This window comes from Carcharodon carcharias, chromosome 4 (genome assembly GCF_017639515.1).
Source record: "Carcharodon carcharias isolate sCarCar2 chromosome 4, sCarCar2.pri, whole genome shotgun sequence".
Taxonomy (NCBI): Eukaryota; Metazoa; Chordata; class Chondrichthyes; order Lamniformes; family Lamnidae; genus Carcharodon; species Carcharodon carcharias.
In genome coordinates this window covers 119,680,174-119,701,124 of record NC_054470.1, presented here as the reverse complement: position 1 = coordinate 119,701,124, position 20,951 = coordinate 119,680,174, and the positions used below count along the sequence as shown (strand labels likewise).

The 20,951-nt window shown below is 43.6% G+C and overlaps 1 protein-coding gene across 2 annotated transcripts in view; it reads left to right on the top strand.

The window, feature by feature from the left end:
- Positions 1–20,862, top strand: part of LOC121277409 (MOB kinase activator 3B) — a 134,777-nt gene extending 113,915 nt beyond the window's left edge. For both annotated transcript variants that reach the window (XM_041186839.1, XM_041186838.1), the window contains 2 exons: positions 3,508–3,710; positions 20,301–20,862. In XM_041186839.1, the coding sequence (XP_041042773.1) occupies positions 3,508–3,710; positions 20,301–20,330 (233 nt within the window). In that variant the 3' untranslated portion in view covers positions 20,331–20,862. The remainder of the gene's footprint in view (positions 1–3,507; positions 3,711–20,300) is intronic.
- The last annotated feature ends 89 nt before the right edge of the window (positions 20,863–20,951 follow it).

The following is a 20,951-nucleotide window of genomic DNA, read 5'->3' as shown; positions in this document are numbered from 1 at the left end:
CTGGCAGCATCTGTGAAGAGAGAAACAAGAGTTAACGTTTCAGTTTAATGAATACCAGAACTGGAAAATGTTAAGGTATGTAACAGGCTTTAAGCAAGTGATGAGGCAGGGAAAGGGGGGAGGGAGAAAGGAAGAGGAGGAGGAAGAATAAATGGGCCTGTGACAAGGTGGAATGCAAGAGAGATTAAATGACAAAAGGGATGATGGTGAGAGGCAAAAGGAGATGGTAATGGGACAAGTAAAGAAATCAAATATGTGTCCAGAGGAGATGTAAATGGGAACAGCAGAATCATCACCAACAGCTGTTGCCCAAAAAATGGAGGCAGTGGCCCTGATCTGAAGTTGTTGAACTCAGTGTTGAACGCAGAAGCCTGTAAAATGCTAATCGAAAGATGATGTGCTGTTCCTTGAGATTCTGTTGACCTTCATTAGAACCATGTCGGAGACTGAGGACAGAGAAGTCAGAGTGAGAATGGAGTAGAGGATTAAAATGACAGGCAACTGCAAACTCAGGGTCATGCTGTGGACTGCTTTGGGTTTGCTGTGAGACTGCCTTGTGAGCAGCAAATGCAGTACAATAAATTGAAAGAAGTACAAATAAATTGTCATTTTATCTGGAAGGAGTGTTTGGGACTGAGGATGGTGAGAAGGGGGAGGTAAAAAGCAGGTGTTACATCTCCTGTGCTTGCACAGGAAGGTGCCATGGGAGGGGGAGTGCCTGTTTGGAGTGATTGAAGAGTGGATTATGTGTCATGGCGGGAATAGTCCCTTTGGAATGTTGAAATGAGAGGGAAATATGTTTTTGGTGGTGGTGGAAATGGAAGAGGATGATTCATTGAATGCAAAGGCTAATGGGCTGGGAGGTGAAAAAAAGAGGAACCCTATTCTATCATGGTTCTGGGAGGAAGGGGAAGCAGTGAAAGCACATGTGTAGGAGATAGAAAATAGAGAAGACTAAATGGTTGTTGCGAATATCTATTCATGGTTTGTGTTAATATTTTAGAGGTAGTGTTTAGTTCTGGGAAGGTTATTGTTGTAACGGTAAGGTAATTAAAATGCTGGACTCTAGTGATTGCCAAAGCACCAAAATAAATGGCCTTTCAGAAGATTACCCATGTTTGCCTAATAGAGTCAGAATAGAAGAGGGGGAGCCATAAAACAACAGGTGGGCTTACTTAGCTGGAGAAATTGTAAATGAGGGAAATTGGCTTAAAGATCAGTTTGAGGATAGGCCAGAGCAGGTTATGTTGTCATGGAGACAGATGGAGCTTCGGAAGACTTTATGGTTTCAGTTTATCTGGGTGATTACTGTGAGAGGGTTTTTTTTAGTTGCAGTTTGGACCTCATGTGGTTTGCAGCTCACTGAGATAAGCTAGCCAAAATAAATGACAATCATTATTGACTGCTTGAAAGGCGGGTGAGGCTTAATCTCAGTACGAACCTTGTGAGGGAACTGAAGCTAGAAGAATGCCTAGTTTGAAGCTGGTGGCTGAAGCTACAGGCCCCACAGTGTCTTACTGCAAAAGAAAGTAACCAGCAGACTAGCTTGGAAATATTGGAAATGTAACCAGAATGAGGAACTGAAGCCTCCACAGTCAGGAGAAGGTAAATGAAAGTTTTATCCCTGAGAAAAGCTGGAGCTGAGGAAAGTTTTCCTCAGGATTGTGGCATACTTATGGATGGTCGCTACAAAAGTAATTCTCTTATAAGAGAAACCTTGGGGAAAGTAGGAAGTAAATCTGCGTGCATAAGACAATATAGTTATAAACCATATTGTTAAGTTAATAGTGCTTGTTTTGTTTAAATCTTTTATATACAATAAAGTTTGTTTTGTTAAAATAATAATGAAATCTTGTGGCATGGTTCTATTGGTTTAAACAAGATATATGGATTTCTTTTTAAATACTAACATTGCTAACAGTACTAACTAGATTGTAACATGGTTTATAATCATTGTCAGAACTCTGCAGTGAGATTCCAGCCTGTGAGTTAATCCCTTGTCACCATTTTTAAATCAAATTGCTTTACTGGGGACATTTTATTCAAGTTAGGATTTTAGTTTTGGTGGCAGCAAGTGCAATGTTAGATGGGGTTATTCACCTTATAAATGGTGTGTGATGACATCTGCACTGAACAATTACCAATTCATCATTGAAGAACCCAGTTTTTTGAGACAGTCCACAATTGATTACAAAAAAAAACACCAGTACATACAATGTACGTTGAATAAGACAGAGCTATTAAGTCTAAATAGGAAGTAATGCCCCTTGTTCTTAATGATTTTGATGAATGTCCTTAATGCTGGCAAACATGCATCGACCCTAAATACAACACATATTGCCACTAACAAAATGAAACAGAGCTTGCAGCAGAGGTCATCAAGCGGTCATGCACCAAATCTTAAATTAGGCAAATGGGCTTGTCAGTGAAGCATTACTCCTGTGGCCTAACAGGTTGCTGAGAACCAGACTGTGATCAGAATCCCATGAAAGCATACTGCGTGTGATTGGTGGCAGTCTTTTATTCCCCGGAGGTTACCCTGGGAGACTACAATAAGTGGCAGTTTACAAATATTGATTTTTTTTTCTTCTGTGTTGAGTGGCTGAAGGCTTCTGCTCAGCCTCTGACTTGCTTCATTATTTAGCACCTGGTGTTGGGACAATTCGGTGATGCTGCTGCACCTCAGAAACACTAGAGGATTATCATGTGTCAGGGTTTTGCATTTCGAACTGCTTGATTCACATTGTTGCCCTTGGGGGAAAGTTTCTGATTGGTCCTTGTTTCTGGAAGAGCAGTCTCTCCCTATGGAACTACACTGGGAGAGTTTGTGCTACAGCTATTCCAGTAGTACTATCTGTTGCAGCACTATGTGGGTTTCACATGACAACAGTAACTTTTACAAAAATGTGGATGATTGCTCAAGTTATTGTGCCGTTGGCCATGGTGTTTATAAAGACCCTGTGATATGATTAATGCTGCCCCTTTAAGTACCAGAGTCCTCTCTAACATTTATACTGTCCTTGTGAAAGAGAACTGTTCGTTTCTTCCTCATTCAAAAAGCTATTTATTAGTCAATTTTGTCAAATGTTTTGCGTTGTTTTTCTCCCCAAGCCACATATTTCTAGTTCAGAGCGAACCTTTCTGTAAATGATTTGCTTGAAGCATAAAGGAACATAATTTCCTCATGGCGTAGACAAGTGAAGAAATCTGTTTAATTTTCCTAAATTCCCAGCGATGGCTTCCCCAATAAACCCAGCTGTCAGGATCAGGGCCAGGAAAAATGATCAATTTCCTTGTGAGCCAGAAGGAACAGGAATGCCCCCTTCTTCCTATGTAGAAACCTATGGCCTCCCCTTTGAAACTAAAGTACAGTATCTGGGGATACTCTGGGTTTAAACTGATGGAGTTGGGAAGAAACTGTACATTGTATTTGCCGTGAATAGTCTCCCAACAGGTCAATGTTTCATTATGCCCTTTTTTCTTTTTTCTTCCATTTTTGTTTCACAGGAATTCCCTTTCCCAAGAACTTTCTTCAGATTTGCAAGAAGATTCTCTGTCGACTCTTTCGAGTCTTCGTTCATGTTTACATTCACCACTTTGATCGGCTTGGAACCATGGGAGCAGAGGCACACGTTAATACGTGTTATAAACACTTTTATTACTTTGTAACAGAATTTAACCTCGTAGACCGCAAGGAATTAGAACCATTGGTATGTACCGCTGTAAGCATCTTTTACGTGATCCGCTATTCTTTCAGCAACCATTAATTCATTTCCAAATAGGGTTAAAAAGAAAGCATATGTGGATCAAGTCACTTGTGTTTACTACCATTAAGCCACTCCTGACTGAGATACCATTCTCAAAACAGCTTCCTGCAACACCTTTGAGCAGCTATTTCATCCCAATGGAAGCGATGGGAAGAACAACAAAAAAGCAAATATTTTCAGCCTGCTAACTCAGAACAGGATATATTCAAAAGTGTAAGATTCCATGAGCACAAATTTTAGAAATCGAAATATAAATTAAATGGTCATTTATCAGACTTGCCGCAGACAAATTGATTTGGCTAACTCAGAGTGAAAACTAGCCATGAAGCTTTTTGTAATATCACGAGGATGTGACAAGGCTCTATATAAATGCATGTTTTCTCTGCCTTTTTTTCAATTCTGTCCTTTTTGTTTCAAGAGTTTGTGACCTTGTTTCACGTTGGTAAGTCCTAATTTTGATGCATGTTAACTTATTTCCACGTACCAAACGATCTAATTCACTTTATCATAAGCTATATAGACCTGGAAAAAGGTAAGAATCAGTAAACCAAGACTGATCATTTACACTTTGAGAATATTTCTGGTATTTGTAAGTTTTCTAGTGTTTCACTGGAGTTCCTGACAGTTTGAATTATCCATCCAGCGTTAAACTGGGCAGAAACTGTTTTCTGCAGTCAGTAATTTCATCAATTAAATCAACATTGGAAAATATCCAGGAATATCACATAATTCAATATCATTTCTAATGCACGAAATGGCCCACTGTGCTTCACAAAAATATAAGAGAGGCTGCTCTTCTGACATCCAGTTCTGGATGAGCCATAAACTAATTTTATACAATCAAAAATTCAGTACCTTACTGCCAATTCCATTTGCTTCCTTAGCTTGCATCAAAGCATTCGGATCCTCGGTATCCTGCTTGCCGCAAACCGAGCTTCCGACACCATATTCATTCCATCAGTAAGTTCCCCTTTTTTACCTCTAACATTGTATAGTTCCTGTTGTTGAAACCCACTCCGTTATCCAAACTCGACTATCCTAACACTCTCCTGACCAGCCTCCCAATCTTCACCGTCCCTCTCTTCTTTTAAGATCCTCCTTAAACCCACCTGTATGAGCAAGTATTTCATTCACCTAATCACTTCTTCTCGTGCTCAGGACTCATTTTCCTCAAGCCTTTGTGAATTGTTTTCCTATTCTTAATGTTGTTATTTTAACAGCTTCTGTAGTAGTGAAGGGCCGGCACCACGGGAGATTGTTAGAATTTTTTGTTATTTACGATTAGGTGTTCTGTCTATTCCTAAAAATCAAGAACATTGTACGTTAAAAGCACTATACAGCTGCTATTCCGCATTCTCAGCGATATCTTTCATTGGAACAGGAGGGAGTTATTTAATGCCTTGGGTTTGTTCCACAATTCACTGAGACCATGGCTGATTTGCGATCTAACCCCAGTTACTTTTGTGAATTAAGACAGCCAAAGACATCCAGGAAGAACTTTGGATGCCTCTATTCAACCCTGTAGGGAAGTGACAGGCCTCTCTACTTGTCAACTTCTTGCAACCAAAGTGCTAAAATTAGTAATTCAATACCTGCAGAATTTGAGTTCCTGTTCGTGCTCCTGACTGTTAAGCAATGAAAATGGAGGTTTGCATTAGAGTTAAACATTCTTAATGGATGATAACAACTGAACTCCATGTGTTAAGCTTACTCTCTATCTGTGATTGTGGTTCCAATCTCCTCGCCCGCCCCCCCCCCCCCCCCCCCCCCCCCCCCCCCCGCCGTACATTATACTTTTATGAAAACACAAATGGTCCCCAGAATGTTGAATGAAAAGACCTTGTTCTGTGCAATAAGGTGTAGAACTTCACATAAGATTCTGCAAAAATAAAACTAAAAATCTCTGGGTTTCTGAAAAGAAAACACGACAGTGTTTGGCTTCTTTTGATTTATTAAACAAAATGAGGCAGGGTTATTTTAAGGCATGTGATTACACTCAGTGATTTCAGCCAATTTCTGTCAAGCTTACCAGCAAAAGATGAGCTTGCGACTCAGTCTCATCCATCTGTTACACAGTAGACATTTGCTGGATGTATGCAGTGGCTTTCTCAGGAACATTAGTCAGTGAAATTTAGAGAGAATCCCCCCCCACTTAAGTAATATTACAACAAACAATGAAGCTCAATTATTCTGATATAAACTGGGTGGTTTTCCATCTAGCAGTACATGTTTTTATCACAATCATTGCTTCAGTGTGGACTTTATCATGCAGTAAGGACAAGTGAGGTCCCTCTACATGATGCATCTTTCGAACAACTGATTTCTCCACTTATTTGACCTTGAAGAAGCTAATTCTGACAGACAAAGATAGGTTAATATTTCAGGTAGAACCTTTTAAGCTTTATCACTGTGTCACAACCTTGTCTTAAATTTAATGTAAAGAAGGAAAGGGCCCACACTTGTGATGAGAGTGAGAGGGAGGTTAAACTATGGAAACACTTATCTTTCAATATATTCCTCTGGTCTGTGTAAGTGCCATGCTGATCTCCATTTCCAGTGCTAGTAGTGACTTGCGAGGAACATTCAGGTTGAATTGGAAAGTATTTTAATATGTAATGTGACTGTCATTTCAATTTCTGATGAATTTGGATTCTCTGTTTAACTTGGCACTTCTCTATTTGCCCCGATTGAGAGATTTCGTATGTAGGGAAACATAGAGATAGAACTCATGTTTAACTACTGCACGGTAAACCTTTTTTCAAAACTGCTTTCAAGAACCTACTCTACTGTGAATTTAATTTAACTCTTACCCTGCTGCATAAACCCGAACTCCTAATTGTTATAGCTAATAGAAACTCTAACCACCTCAGCGTAACATTCACCAGTATTGCAATCACTGAATTCCCCACCATCAACATCCTGGGGTGGGGGGTTGGTTACTGATGACCAGAATGTGCCTGGACTAACTACATTAACACTATGGAGAGAGGAGCAGGTTAGAGGCTGGGAATTCTGTGTCAAGTAGCTCACCTCCCCAAAGCCTTTCCATCACTTACAAGGCACAATTATAATTAAACACCCTCCACTTGCCTGGATGAGTGCAGCTCCAACAACACTTATGAAGCTCCACACCATCCAGGACAAAGCAGCCCACTTGATTGGCGCCCCATCCACCACCTTAAACATTGTGTCCCTCCACAACCAGCTCACAGTGGTAGCAATGTGTGCCATCTACAAGAGGCACTGCAGCAACTTGCCAAAGCTCTTTCGACACACCTTCCAAACCTGCAGCCTCTGCCATCAAGAAGGACAAGGGCAGCAGACACATGGGAACACCACCACCTGCAAGTTCCCCTCCAAGTCATACACCCTTCTGACCTGGAAATTTATCACCATTCCTTCACTGTTGCTGGGTCAAAATCCTGGAACTCCCTCCCTAACAACACTGTGGGTGTACCTACACCACATGGACTGCAGAGGCTCAAGAAGACAGCTCACCACCACCTTCTTAAGGGCAATTAGGTATAGGCAGCAAATGCTGGCCCAGCCAGCGAAGACCACACTCCGTGAATGATTAAAGAAAAAAACAAGTTTCAGAACTTAGTGTGAATGGGTATCCATCCATCCATCTTGCATCCTACACATTTCAGATGTTAAATGTTACACTTCACTTGAAAATATTTTTTAAAGAATGAAAACCAGTCATTTCCCAGAGACCTTGATAACCAGGACTTCTCCTCAACAGTAAAATGGGGTGATTTACAAACAGCTGTGTACCTGCTGAAAGTTCCCTCCACAACTGACCTCAGGTTAAGTCTAGTGGATTTAGTTTCCTACAGCCAATAACTTAGTTATGTGGTTCTGACAAAATTAGAAGATGAGTACACATTAATAAGTCCACACAGTTGAATTGTTGATCTGTGATTCATTGCTGGATTAAATACATGTGCACCTTAGCAACTAAAAGGCATAACTGTGTTCCAGAACATAGACCACTTGTGAGCAATGTTATCGAGATCAGCTACAGTACTTGAGATAGGTGTGACTTCTCAAGGGCAATTAGGAATGGGTAATAAGTGCTGACCTACCCAATGTTGCTCACATCCCACGAATGAATAAAAAAAGTGTTCAGCTGTTTCAAATCTTTATTAACTTTACGTAATGTTCTCAGCATCTCAATAATGCAATAATTAGAAGCAGGAGTAGTTCTTTCAGTCCTTTTAGCCTGCTCCGCCATTCAATAAGATAATGGCTGATCTGATTGGGGCCTCAACTCCACTTTCCTGCCTGTCCCTCCGTAACTGTTGACTCCATTTTGTTATGGCATGGCTGATGGTAAATGCCCAGCCACCCAAATCCCAAAGGGAAGCTTGAGACAGCTTCCAAAATGATTTTTGCAAATTGTATAGTATGAGGAGAGGTTCTGAAATCAGGAAATGACGTCCCCTACTACTTGCGATGATTTTATAGTAGAGTAAACATTTATTTTTAAAAAGCAAACAAAAACACAATCACGCTTACATGCAAGAATGGCTTCACACAGTTAACAGTGCTTTAAAACCAGTTCCAAAAGATCTTAACTTAACTGCCCTCAGAGCTAACCTTGCTCTTTTCTATTCAGCAACTATCCTTATAGATTTTAAAATCTATAGAATTCCAGTAATTTTTACCACAGAGTACCTTTTTCCTCGGGGTGTCCTCTGAATCTGACAGCAACTGGTTCTCCAGGTCTGGCCTTGTTCACACTGTCTTCTGGGAGTTTTGACCAGCCATCCTACTGTCTTCTGGGAGATCTGAACAGATACCCCCTCACATAGGCTTCAGTATTTCCTTAAATGTGTTCCTTCCCTTTGATCTCTCTATTGTCTCAACCAGTCTTTTCAGAAATGCTTTCTTCTCAGAATTGATTAAACTCGTTTCTTTACTCCAACTCTTAGGCTTTAAAAAATATATACTTGCCTTATCTTTACCTCATTTACTTACACCATTTACAACTTGCATATATCCCCCTTTGAATTAAACAACTCAATTCAAAACTACTCCTGTTATGGCTTCATGTAAAATTCTGACTGAAGTTCCTCTTGTTTCATTAACATATCAAAACCACTTCTTACTGTTGGTTTTAGACTTCCACAGTCACTCTGTCTCTTACTCCAGTTACCATATCTAAAAAGCCCCAGCAGCTTGTCTTCCAGTGCATAAGAAATATGACAGTGATATTACCAAGAGAAAAATATTACAATTTCTTGTTTTCTTGTCAGTCAGAATTCTGTCTAACTCAGTGACCCAGCCTCTACTGCTTTCTGGGGAAGAGAATTCCACAGACTAATTCTTCTCATCTCAGTCTTAAATGGGAAATCTCTTATTTTAACCGTGTCCCCTAGTTCTAGTCTCTCCCATAAGAGGAAACAAACATCCTTTCAGCATCCACCCTGTCAAGTCCCCTCGGGATCTCACATATTTCAATAAGACCACCTCTTCTAAATTCCAATGGGTGCAGGCCCGACCTATTCAACCTTTCCTTATATTCAGCTCTTCCCCAGGAATCAGTTGAGTGAACCTTCATTGAACTGCTTCCAATACAATTATATCGTATCATTTCTTTTTATGTAAATTCCCCTGAGAAACCTATTATTTGTCTGTTATCAGGTGGAAAACTAAAGTCTATAAAATATGTGATTGACTTTTTAGTGGGATGATACAACTGAGTGGCTTGCTCGGCTATTTCTGAGTCAACTGCAGATTTGGAGTCACATGTAGGCCAGACCAGGTGAGGACAGCAGATTTCCTTCCCTAAAGGACATTAGAGACCAGATGGGTTTTTATGACAATCGACAAGGTTTCATGATCATCATCAGACTTTTAATCCCAGATTTTTATTGAATTCTGCCATGCTGAGATTCAAGCCTGGATCCCCAGAGCATTACCCTGGGTCTCTGGATTATTAGTCCAGTGACAATACTGCTACGCCACTGTCTTCCACAAACATTCCCCTTCCACAAACATTCACTCCCTCCACCACTGATGCACAGTAGCAGCAGTGTGTACAATCTACAAGATGCACTGCTGAAACTCACCACAGGCTCCTTAGGCAGCACCTTCCAAACCCATGACCACTACCTTCTAGAAGGACAAGGACAGCAGGTAGATGGGGACACCACCACCAGCGGGAAGTTCCCCTCCTAGCCACTCACCATCCTGACTTGGAAACATATCATCGTTCCTTCACTGTTGCTGGGTCAAAATCCAGGAACTCCCTTCCTAACAGCACTGTGGGTGTACCTACACCACATGGACTGCGGTGGTTCAAGAAGGCAGCTCACCACCAGTTTCTCAAGGGCAACCAGGGATTGGCAATAAATGCTGGCCCAGCCAGCGAAGCCCACATCCTGTGAATGAATAAAAAAAAGTGATGTTCTATATTTGCACCTTGATGATGGCTTATTTTTCCCCACTGCACACTCCATAATTCCCACTACGTCATATTTAATTCTATTTAAAATAAAGTTTTAAGTAGGTAATAATTGGCAATGAGTGAAGCGGCAGTAATTCAATCTCATTGTTCTGTTGATTATAAAACATGAGCTTTGCTTTCTCATTTTATGATGATGTTCCAGCCATGCGATTCAATTACCAGCTGGTAGCTTGCTGCTAGAGAGCTATTATGTCCTTTCAGGTCCTGTGTCATAAAATCAGTAATTGTGCCTTGATGTAATTGAACCTAGGCTCTACTACTACCTTCCTATTGACTCCCTGCTTCATTTAATTACTGGATTACCAATAATAAAGAGCATGATGAACCCTATTTTAACTTGCTGCAAGTGAGTGGGTTTGGAGTGAGTTAAATTCTTGTCCACTTGTTATTCTTCACAAAAAAGAAAGTCATAAATAAAACTGCCTTTAATCTTAAAACTTTGGATCATGAATTCTCAGTCTTTAGTTATTTGTGATTGTCAGTAATAATATGTAAACATGGCTATGTCCTTGCCAAAAGTGGCAGCAAGCGTGGGAGAGGGGAACCAATAAACAAGCTGTGCAGAGCCGTACTCCTGTCCCCTTAAGCAGCTGAATATAGATGTCAGAACTTGTTGCTTGTTCACGGTCTTGGCAGGAAGAAGTCGGAGCTGAAAGGGGAATGGAGGAACTTAAATTTAAATACAGGATGGATACTTGAGAAGAAACACACTGATTTTGGGCAGGATTTTCTAGCCGTCTGGTCCTGCTGGCTGGGTCACTGAATCTCCACGATGGGGCTGGAATATCCCAATTAAGCCATTGTACAATTTGATTGAATTCTTGGGAGGAATGAATTACTACATCCAAGTTGCAATTACTTATTAGCCAAGGTTTGCACATAATGTCCAGTAGATAATAAATAGAGTTGAGTACTCCTCAGATTTTTACTTTTCTAGCAATCAGTTTCATCGGTGAGAATAACTGACACCTTCTAATCAAGAAGACCAGTCAACCTCTCTTCCTTTATTTCCTTCCTCGATTGCATACCAATAGGTTCCATTTCTCTTTCATAGAATCCCACAGCACAGAAGGAGGCCATTCAGCCCATCGTGTTTGTGCTGATGCTTTGGAAGAGGTACCCAGTTAGTCCCACACCTCCTTCTCTTTCCCTTCAAATATTTATCCGTCATTCTCGTCTCTTTCTCAACCCTTAAATCGCATTGGTTAAGGCATTGGACTGTTGTTCCTGTCAATCAGAGATCCCCCAGATGCCCTGTTGCCCTTGTTATCAGTTGATGCTGCCAGCTGGATACAGGGTGAAATCTTTTGAGCTGAAGATTGCATAAAAAACACGTCTAAAGAATGGGGCATGTTGTGATATGCTCCACTCCAGTATAATCTGTCCCAGGATGCATTAAACTGGAGATGCAGCAAGTTTCATACAGTATGGGTTGTTCCATGTTTTAAGAAAAGTTTAAAATGGAAACAATTTGCATTTTTTCTTTATTCTTGTGAACTTTTCAGTTGCCAGGTGTGCTTTTCAGCATTTAAATCCTATTACCCTCAAGGAAACATGCTTGGCAAACCTTTTCCCTTTATTTGCAAATGTTTGGAGTATCTAAACGAATCATGGCCAAGATTTTCCATTTGTCAGGGAGGGGGCTTGGTGGAAGTGAGCGGGGGAGGTCACGGAGCTGACTGCTGCCAACGATCGCCTCTGCACCGCGATTTCACACTGGCGGGCCAAGTAAGGCCCACCCTGCATGGATTGCAAGCGGTAGCGTTGCCTGTGCAGCCGGGGGGAGGAGGGAGAGCCGGGCCTAGTGCGCAGTTTGCATATGCGCACGTAAGGAGAGCTGCCTCAGGGAGATTAAAGTGCTTTTTGAAAAAAATTAATGAAGAGCAGAAAAATCCAATGAAACATATCCCCTCATGTGGCTGTGTCACATGAGATGGGACATGTTTGTAAGTTCAAATGTAACTTTTAATTTAATTTGCATTAGCTTCAGGAAACCTCATCCCACTCGTGCATGAGGTTTCCTAAAAATGTAAAGGCCGTTTGGCTTTTTTGTCTGCCGCCAACCGTAAGGTGGGACGGGCAGCATAAAATTCAGGTTAATTATCTGGTTAGTGGCTTTAATGGGCCTTTCAATTATCAGCGGGCATGCAGCCGACTCCGGCACACGCCCACCAAATGAAATACCGTGCAACTTCGCAATGACATAAGGACGCACGCCCAGCATCATCACACATCATTTTACATTCCAGCATGTCGGGTGCGTGCCCACACACCCAATGTAAAATTTTGCCCCATGTCACAGTGTCATCCTATGTTTATTCTTCTTTAACCATTGGCTAGACCAGCATTTATTGCCTATCCTTAATTGCCCTTGAGAAGATGGTGCTAAGCTGCCTTCTTGAGCCGCTGCAGTCCCTGTGGTGTAGGTACACCCATAATGCTGTTAGGGAGGGAGTTCCAGGATTTTGACCCAGCGACAGAGAGGAGCGTTGATATATTTCCAAATCAGGATAGTGTGTGATATCGGGGAGCTTGGAGGTGGTGGTGTTCCCACACATCTGCTCCCCTTGACCTGCTTTGTGGTAGAGGTCATGGGTTTGGAAGGTGCTGTCAAATAATGCTTGGGGAGTCAGGAGGTGAGTTACTCACCACAGAATTCCCAGTCTCTGATTTGCTTTTGTAGCCACAGTATTTATATAGTGAGTGCTGTTCAGTTTCTGGTCAATGTTAACCCCCAGGATGTTGATGGCTGGGGATTCAGTGATGGTAATGCCATTGAATGTCAAGGGGCGATGGTTAGATTCTTTTCTGTTGGAGGTGGTTATTGCCTAGCACTTAAGTAGCAAGTAACATTCATGTTACACATCAGCCCAATCCTGGATATTGTCCAGGTCTTGCTGCATTTGGACATGGACTGCTTCAGTATCTGAGGAGTTGTGAATGGTGGTGAACATTGTGCAATCATCAGCGAACATCCCCACTTCTGATCTTATGATGGAAGGAAGGTCATTGGTGAAGGAGCTGAAAATGGCTGGGCCAAGACACTACCCTGAGGAATTCCTGCAGTGAAATCCTGGAACTGAGATGATGTGCATGTGATATTTTGACAAATGTGAGACTCATGTCTTCCAACTTTCTGGCCTTACCTGCCCCCGGGAGGTGGGCTGGAAGGCGGGGCGAGGGGGCCAGTAATATTACACTGAGCTGCATCAGTTCGACCCCAACCCTGCCCCATTAACAGCAGCCCTGGGAATGATTTATGAGACAAAAAGGGAAGGCTGTCTCGGCAGCCCCAATCATTTCCCCAGAGGGGTTGCCCCTCCAGCCTTCAGTCCTTTCTTAACTTTACATATTGTCTTCACCTAGCTGCTGTGGGCCCCTGGTTTCCAGCTCGCCTCAGCACCGTCCACCACTTCTGGTGACGCTGCTAAGCTGCTGGCCCTCTGATTGGGCAGCTCTTGGGTATAGGCCATCACGCTTAACAGGACAGCAGCCCTGGCGGCAGACACTGAATTAACTTCACCTGTAAACATAGGGGGAGGTCCCGCCACCCACCCATGCATGCCAGCCACATGCATTTCCTTCCACCTTCAGGACCTCTGCACTAACAGTAAAACCCTGGTCTCTATTTCACCTACAAAGTGAGGTTTGATAATTTTGCAAAGGTACCTTTCTTTTAAAAAGGTGCTCTCTTCCTAACAGCATTATTACCTACACCACATGGGCTGCAGCGGTTCAAGAACGCAGCTTACCACCACCTTCCCCAAGGGCAATTAGGGTTGGACACTAAATGCTGGCTCTGCCAGTGGCTATGCGCATCCCTGCTTTAATCTCCCTGGCACATTTTGTTTCCCTTGACCTAACCCTATAATGCCGAGGCCCAGCATGCTAGCTGAGATCAACAGGTTTTAATGATCAGTGTTCTAACCAGATGAGTTGGCAGGAGAGGAATGATTCTTAAATATTTAATGTTGAGGTTGTGAAGTTGAAGTGTACAGGGCAATGGCCAGCTTAAATCAGGGTGTTCTGTGAAATGGAATATTGTCCTCTTTATTCTGATGGGGAGTGATGGTCCCATACTCAGTGTCAGCAGAAACATTGCTCTCTGCTTCTCCCCCCGTTTGTTTGATCACAATCTTCTTTATATGGACATCTTCAGAGTGTAAGGTGAGTTCCAGCCCAGGGCAAGGGGGCGGGTGGTGGGCATGGAGAAACAGGTGGTGCAAGAGGCAGCCCTGTTAAGAAAGGAATGTGCACTAATAACAGTGATTTGAACCACTTTGTACCCTTCAATCCCACTTTAACATCTCTTCACTTTGAAGCTATTTCATGTGAATTGCTGCACCTGTAGTTGTCAGTTTATAATTAGTTATTTCAGCACAATCCGAAGATCTTGCCCATCAAAGAGATGATCCATTTCTCATTAAACAACCTGCATGCTTTGTTTTTATTATACAGTAATGTATCAAAGGCTGATGTACCCCAAAATGGTAACTTTTAAATGTAAGTGCTGTTTCTGTTCAGAATATTCAAAAATTAAAAAGCTTGATAGTTTCAGTCGACGTTTCATGATTAAGTGAACAGGGAATCACATGGCTTTTAATTAAAGCCCACAATAATTGTAATAATTATTTCACAATGTTCTTCACCCAATCTTATTGCCTGGTATTGTGTGGGCAGATGTGTTTCATTATTTCAGAGGATCCCACTTTCTTCCACCCATTGCTCATTGTGTTCTCGATCATCTGACACATTTGCTGCATTTTTATATTGTTAATTGTTTGGGTTCCACATAGTCATTGTACCAGCTCTTTCTGAGCCTAGGACTCAGGCTACACATACCCTGCGTCAATGGGCTGAATTTTCCCAGCCTGGGGATGGTGGGCTTGTTGGGGGGGTTGGGGGGGTGGGGAGGTTGAAGGGGTGGCACTGGGAAATAAGGGGGAAGTCCTGCCAGGATGGCCGCTGGGTGTTTTGCTGCTGCCGGAGCCTGCCCCAGGGTTGAACTGGGAATTGAACTAGCTGTCCCAGCGAGCTAATTATGATGGTTAAGGATGAAATTGCGGTGACTTTTTCCTTCTCTGACATTTTGCCAGAGGACAAGCGCGCCCTATCACTGAGTGCAGAGATCGCCAGCTCAGCGGAGGCAGCTTTCCATGCTGCGACTGGGCCTTGGGAGAAGGAGGTTCCGTGCCCCAATGATAGGGCCTTGGGCAGGAGAGGCCGCACCCAGGGCCCAAACAATCCATCTGGTGGGGTTTCCGCCTCTGCTCCAAGCGACCTAAAGGCTTCAACACTCCTAATTGGAGAGTTTGATCCATGCCTCCATGTTGAGGCATTCCTCGCTGCCTCTGAGCTACCTCAGCACAGTCTGCCACTCCCGGTGAAGCTGCTGGGGCTCTATAATTGCCGACTCTCGGGCTGGACCAGCAACTTCACAGGAGCCCACTGCCCTTCTATGCACCTCAGAGGTGAGCTCAGAGGTAGCCAGTTAGGAGACCCCCTCCAAGAGGATTGCTCCACCAGTTTCACTGCTGGCAAGTGTGGTCTCGGGACCCCCATTTGGTCACAAATTCAGGGGTCCAAACCCCACAGGAATATTCAGCCCAATGTGTCAGCCATGACACAATGGATAGCACTCTTGCCTCTGAGTAAGAGATTCTGGTTTCAACCACTACTCCAATGTTTGAGCACAACAATCCAGGCTGATGCTCTACACACAGTACAGAGGGAGTGCCGCACTGTCGGAGGGTCAGTACAGAGGGAGTGCCGCACTGTCGGAGGGTCAGTACAGAGGGAGTGCCGCACTGTCGGAGTGTCAGTACAGAGGGAGTGCCGCACTGTCGGAGTGTCAGTACAGAGGGAGTGCCGCACTGTCGGAGGGTCAGTACAGAGGGAGTGCCGCACTATCGGAGGGTCAGTACAGAGGGAGTGCCGCACTGTCGGAGGGTCAGTACAGAGGGAGTGCCGCACTGTCGGAGGGTCAGTACAGAGGGAGTGCCGCACTGTCGGAGGGTCAGTACAGAGGGAGTGCCGCACTGTCGGAGGGTCAGTACAGAGGGAGTGCCGCACTGTCGGAGGGTCAGTATTGAGGGAGTGCCGCACTGTCGATTGATCCGTACTGAGGGAACACTGCACTGTCAGAAGGTCAGTATGGAGGGAATATGGCACTATCGGAGGAGCAGTACAGAGGGAGCATTGCACTGTCGGACGGGCAGTACAGAGGGAGTGCTGCAGTGCCAGAGTGGCAGTATTGAGGGAGTGCTGCAGTGCCAGAGTGGCGGTATTGAGTGAATGCTGCACCATCAGAGGGCAGTACTGAGGGAGTGCTGCACTGTTGGAGGTGCTGTCTATCAGATGAGATGTTTAACCAAAGCTCCATCTGTCCTCTCAGATGGACATAAAATATCCCATGGCACTATTTTGAAGAAGAATAGAGAAGTTCCACCCAATGTATTGCCAAAATTAATCCCTCATGCAATTTCAGAAAAAAAGTTGATCTGGTCATTATTACATTGCTGTGTGTGGGAGCTTACTGTGCGCAAAATAGATGTCATGTGTTCTGTATACAACAATAACTACACTTCGAAAAGTACTTCGTTGGCTGTAAAGTGCTTTGGGGCATTTGGGGTGATCATATCTACACCACATGGACTGCCGTGGTTCAAGAAGGCAGCTCATCACTACCTTCTCAAAGGCTATTAGGGATGGGCAATAAATGCTGGTCAACAATGCTCACATCCCAGGAACAAATTAAAAAAGAATTTAATTTCAAACCTAATGATCCAGATACATCCTGTATCTACCGTCTCTGATTTCTTTGCCCTTTCCTTTGAAATGTTTCAGCAATTCAGACATTCTTTATTTCTTTAATGCATTATTGCATTGTTTGACTGTGATCTGTTACATCAACTAGCAATCATTCCACTGTTACTTCTTTGCTGCACTCCCCTTTTTCCATACTTCTACCAATATGCTCGAAGCAAATAGCAGAACACTGCAGATGTTGAAAATATGGTGTAAAAACATAAATTGCTGGAACCTGGCAGCAGGTCAGGCAGAATCTGTGGAGGAGGAAAGATCAGGTTAATATTTCAGGTCTACGCCCCTTCAATAAAACCCATATTAATTTGCCAGTTTATCTCTCTTCTCTTAGTTTAAAGGATCCAGCGCCAAACCTCAGCTGCTCTCCCACCACTGCCACTTGACCCCCAGTGCTGCTCTACTATTTATTTCTCATCTGACACCCTATATGTGCAGTATCTTCCTTTTCAGGAATTTACAATATTTAATTTCAACCCCCTTATTGTAAAAACGCTTGAACATATTTTTCGTTAAAAGGAGATGTTTCTGAAAGGAGGGCTAAAGATTTTGGAGACACATTTGTCATGGCCCAATATTGCCCATGGTTTTAGCTCCACCAGCTGGGTAGTAACAGAAATCCACAAAAATCTTCTCACAATTGGTTTGCCGCAAAGCTCCAGGCAGCTTTGACCACTTTGTTATACCGCAAGACACCAGTTTTCACTGCTGTACATACCTGAGCAGCCCACCTACCCCCATTGGCTGTTAGAGGACTAACACTGTGGAGGGAGGGGGAAGGGGCACCATTACGATGATGAGGTAATGAGAAAGTAAAGAGAGAAAAAGAATTTCCTCAAAGTATTTGACAAAAGATCTGGAAGGGAAATGCAAAGGAATGTTTACACTCTGTCAGAGAACTGTGGGGATCTGGAATGCTCAAACCAAAAAGGTGGTGGAAACTGATTCCATCAATAATTTTAAAAGGGAGTTGAGGATGGGAAACGTGCAAGGTTATGGATAGGGTCAGTACTGAGGAAGCGCCGCACTGTCGGAGGGTCAGTACTGAGGGAGCACTGCACCGTCGGAGGGTCAGTACTGAGGGAGCGCCGCACCGTCGGAGGGTCAGTACTGAGGGAGCGCCGCACCGTCGGAGGGTCAGTACTGAGGGAGCGCCGCACCGTCGGAGGGTCAGTACTGAGGGAGCGCCGCACCGTCGGAGGGTCAGTACTGAGGGAGCGCCGCACTGTCGGAGGGTCAGTACTGAGGGAGCGCCGCACCGTCGGAGGGTCAGTACTGAGGGAGCGCCGCACCGTCGGAGGGTCAGTACTGAGGGAGCGCCGCACTGTCGGAGGGTCAGTACTGAGGGGGCACGTGGCACTGTCGGAGGGGCAGTACAGAGGGAGCGCCGGACTGTCAATTGATCTGTACTGAGGGTACACTGCATTGTCAGAAAGTCAGTATGGAGGGAACATGGCACTATCGGACGGGCAGTACAGAGGGAGTGCTGCAGTGCCAGAGTGGCAGTATTGAGGGAGTGCTGCAGTGCCAGAGTGGCAGTATTGAGTGAATGCTGCACCATCAGAGGGCAGAACTGAACCAGCACAGGTACAGTGGGCCAAATGGCCACTTTCTGTGCTGTAAGTTTTTAGGATTCTACGAAAAAGAAGTAACAATGGGAATTTAAGTAACTTTTGCTTTTAACGACCTTCTTATTTTGCAGAGTTATTATTCAATGGCTTCCTCCATTGTGGAATTTTAAAAACACGTTCTTATCTGTTTCTCCAATTCGATTCTCTCCAGGCCATTGAGTTCACTGTTACCGGCATCCCTCCGCTTCCAATGACCATGTAGCCATTCTTCATTTCTCAGCCCAAGCTACCTTGTGTGTTCAGACCTTGAGATGGTTCAAGTCTCATTGCAGAAACTGAGTGCATAATCCAGGCTGCTGCCATAGTGCAGTACTGAGGAAGCCCTGCATTGTCAGAGCATACAACATGCCTTTTTAATCCATTTTTGGAGCCTAGGCAAGGCTGTGAAGGCCAGAATTTATTGCCCATCCCAAATTGCCCTGGAGAAGGTGGTGGTGAGCTGCCTTCTTGAACCACTGTAGTCCATGTAGTGTAGGTACACCCACAGTGCTGTTAGGCAGGAAGTTCCTATATTTTGACCGACGATATATTTCTAAGTCAGGATGGTGAGTAGTTTGGAGGGGAACTTGCAGGTGGTGGTATTCCCATGTGTCTGCTACCCTTGATCTTCTAGATGATAAAGGTCTGAGATTTGGAAGATGCTGTCAAAGGAATCCTGGCGAGTTGTTGCACTGCGTATTGTAGATGGTATACACTGCTGCCACTGTGCATCAGTGATGGAAGGAGTGGATGGGGTGTCAATCAAGCGGAGCTGCTTTGTCCTGAATGGTTTCAAACTTCTTGAGTGTGTGGGAGCTGCACTCATCCGGGCCAGTGGAGAGTACTCCATCGCACTCCTGACTTGTGCCTTGTAGATGGTGGACAAGCTTTGGGGAGTCAGGAGGTGAGTTACTCACCACAGGATTCCTAGCCTCTGGCCTGCTCTTGTAGCAACAGTATTTATATGGCTGGTCCAGTTCAGTTTCTGGTCAATGGTGGTTGACATTAAATCAAGATCCTGTCTGTGACCTCTGGTGAGCATTAAAGATCACATGACTGCATGTAGCGAAGAACACTGAAATGACAGCAGCTGTAATGATCCAACTCAACACAAACTGGGACTCAAAGCTGGCACCTACTATCCTGGATGGCATTGCCAGGTTCTGTTACTCTGCATCTGAACATTGAGAATGTACCTCTTTTTACAGTGCAGAATTGTGAAAACTGCTGCAGGTGGACAACGAGATTTGTTGCTAGTATCATAGGGACCACTCCCTGCATTGAAATTACAGACCAATACAGAAGACTTTTTATAATGATTCTCTTTTAGTGATCTGGTGCACACTTTTCAATTTAGAATAGTTTGGTCTCCCGTAGCTCATTATATAGATTCTTGATTAACAAGGGGGTGAAATGTTATCGGGGTAGGCAGGAGGTCACAATCAGAGCAGTCATGATCTTATTGAACAGCAGAGCGGACTTGAAGGGTGGAGTGGCTCCTACTCCTGCTCCTAGTTCGTATGTTTGTACATTCGTATGTTCATTCATTTAACCACATTGGAAAACTTTGTTGAGTTTATAATCATCATTTTAAAAAATATCTTACACCTTTCTTCTCATTCTCAGAAAGAGATGACATCACGGATATGCCACTGAAAGTTTACAGAGATTCCAGTTAGCTACAGACCCCAGCAAGCACCAACCCGCAACAAATATATCAGCTCTCTGCTTGCATCTGCATTACTGGGACAAACACATCAAAGAAACTGGGTGCATGATCTAGGCTGCTGCCACAGTGCAGTACTGAGGGAGCCCTGCATTGCCAGAGCATACAACAGTCTTTTTATTATTTATGGGACCTAGGCATCGTTGGAAAGGCCTGAATTCTCCCCGCCCTGAACAGCCCAACAGCAACCTCAAGCAATTTTGTGCATTTGTGTTGGAAAAATATCTGAATACTCCAAACATTATGAGAAGCACCCTGTAATTTTAAACATTTTCTTCCCTTTTAATTTTGCAACAGTCCAGCATTGAACTTAAACTGGGTCACTGCCTGAAAGCAATATTATACAATCCGATTCACCATGTCTTGGTTAGCAGAGTTCAGTCTGATAGCTGATATCAATTATTCAGAGCATTGTTAATGGGTTCATACCTTTCATAATAAAATGTTGAGCAAGAGAGTGAACACAAAAGCTTTCCTTTTTACCTTTTGGAGCTGGTTTTAAATCTTCCTGGCTGACTGGTAGGATAAAAGCTTCCTTTCTCAATTGGTGG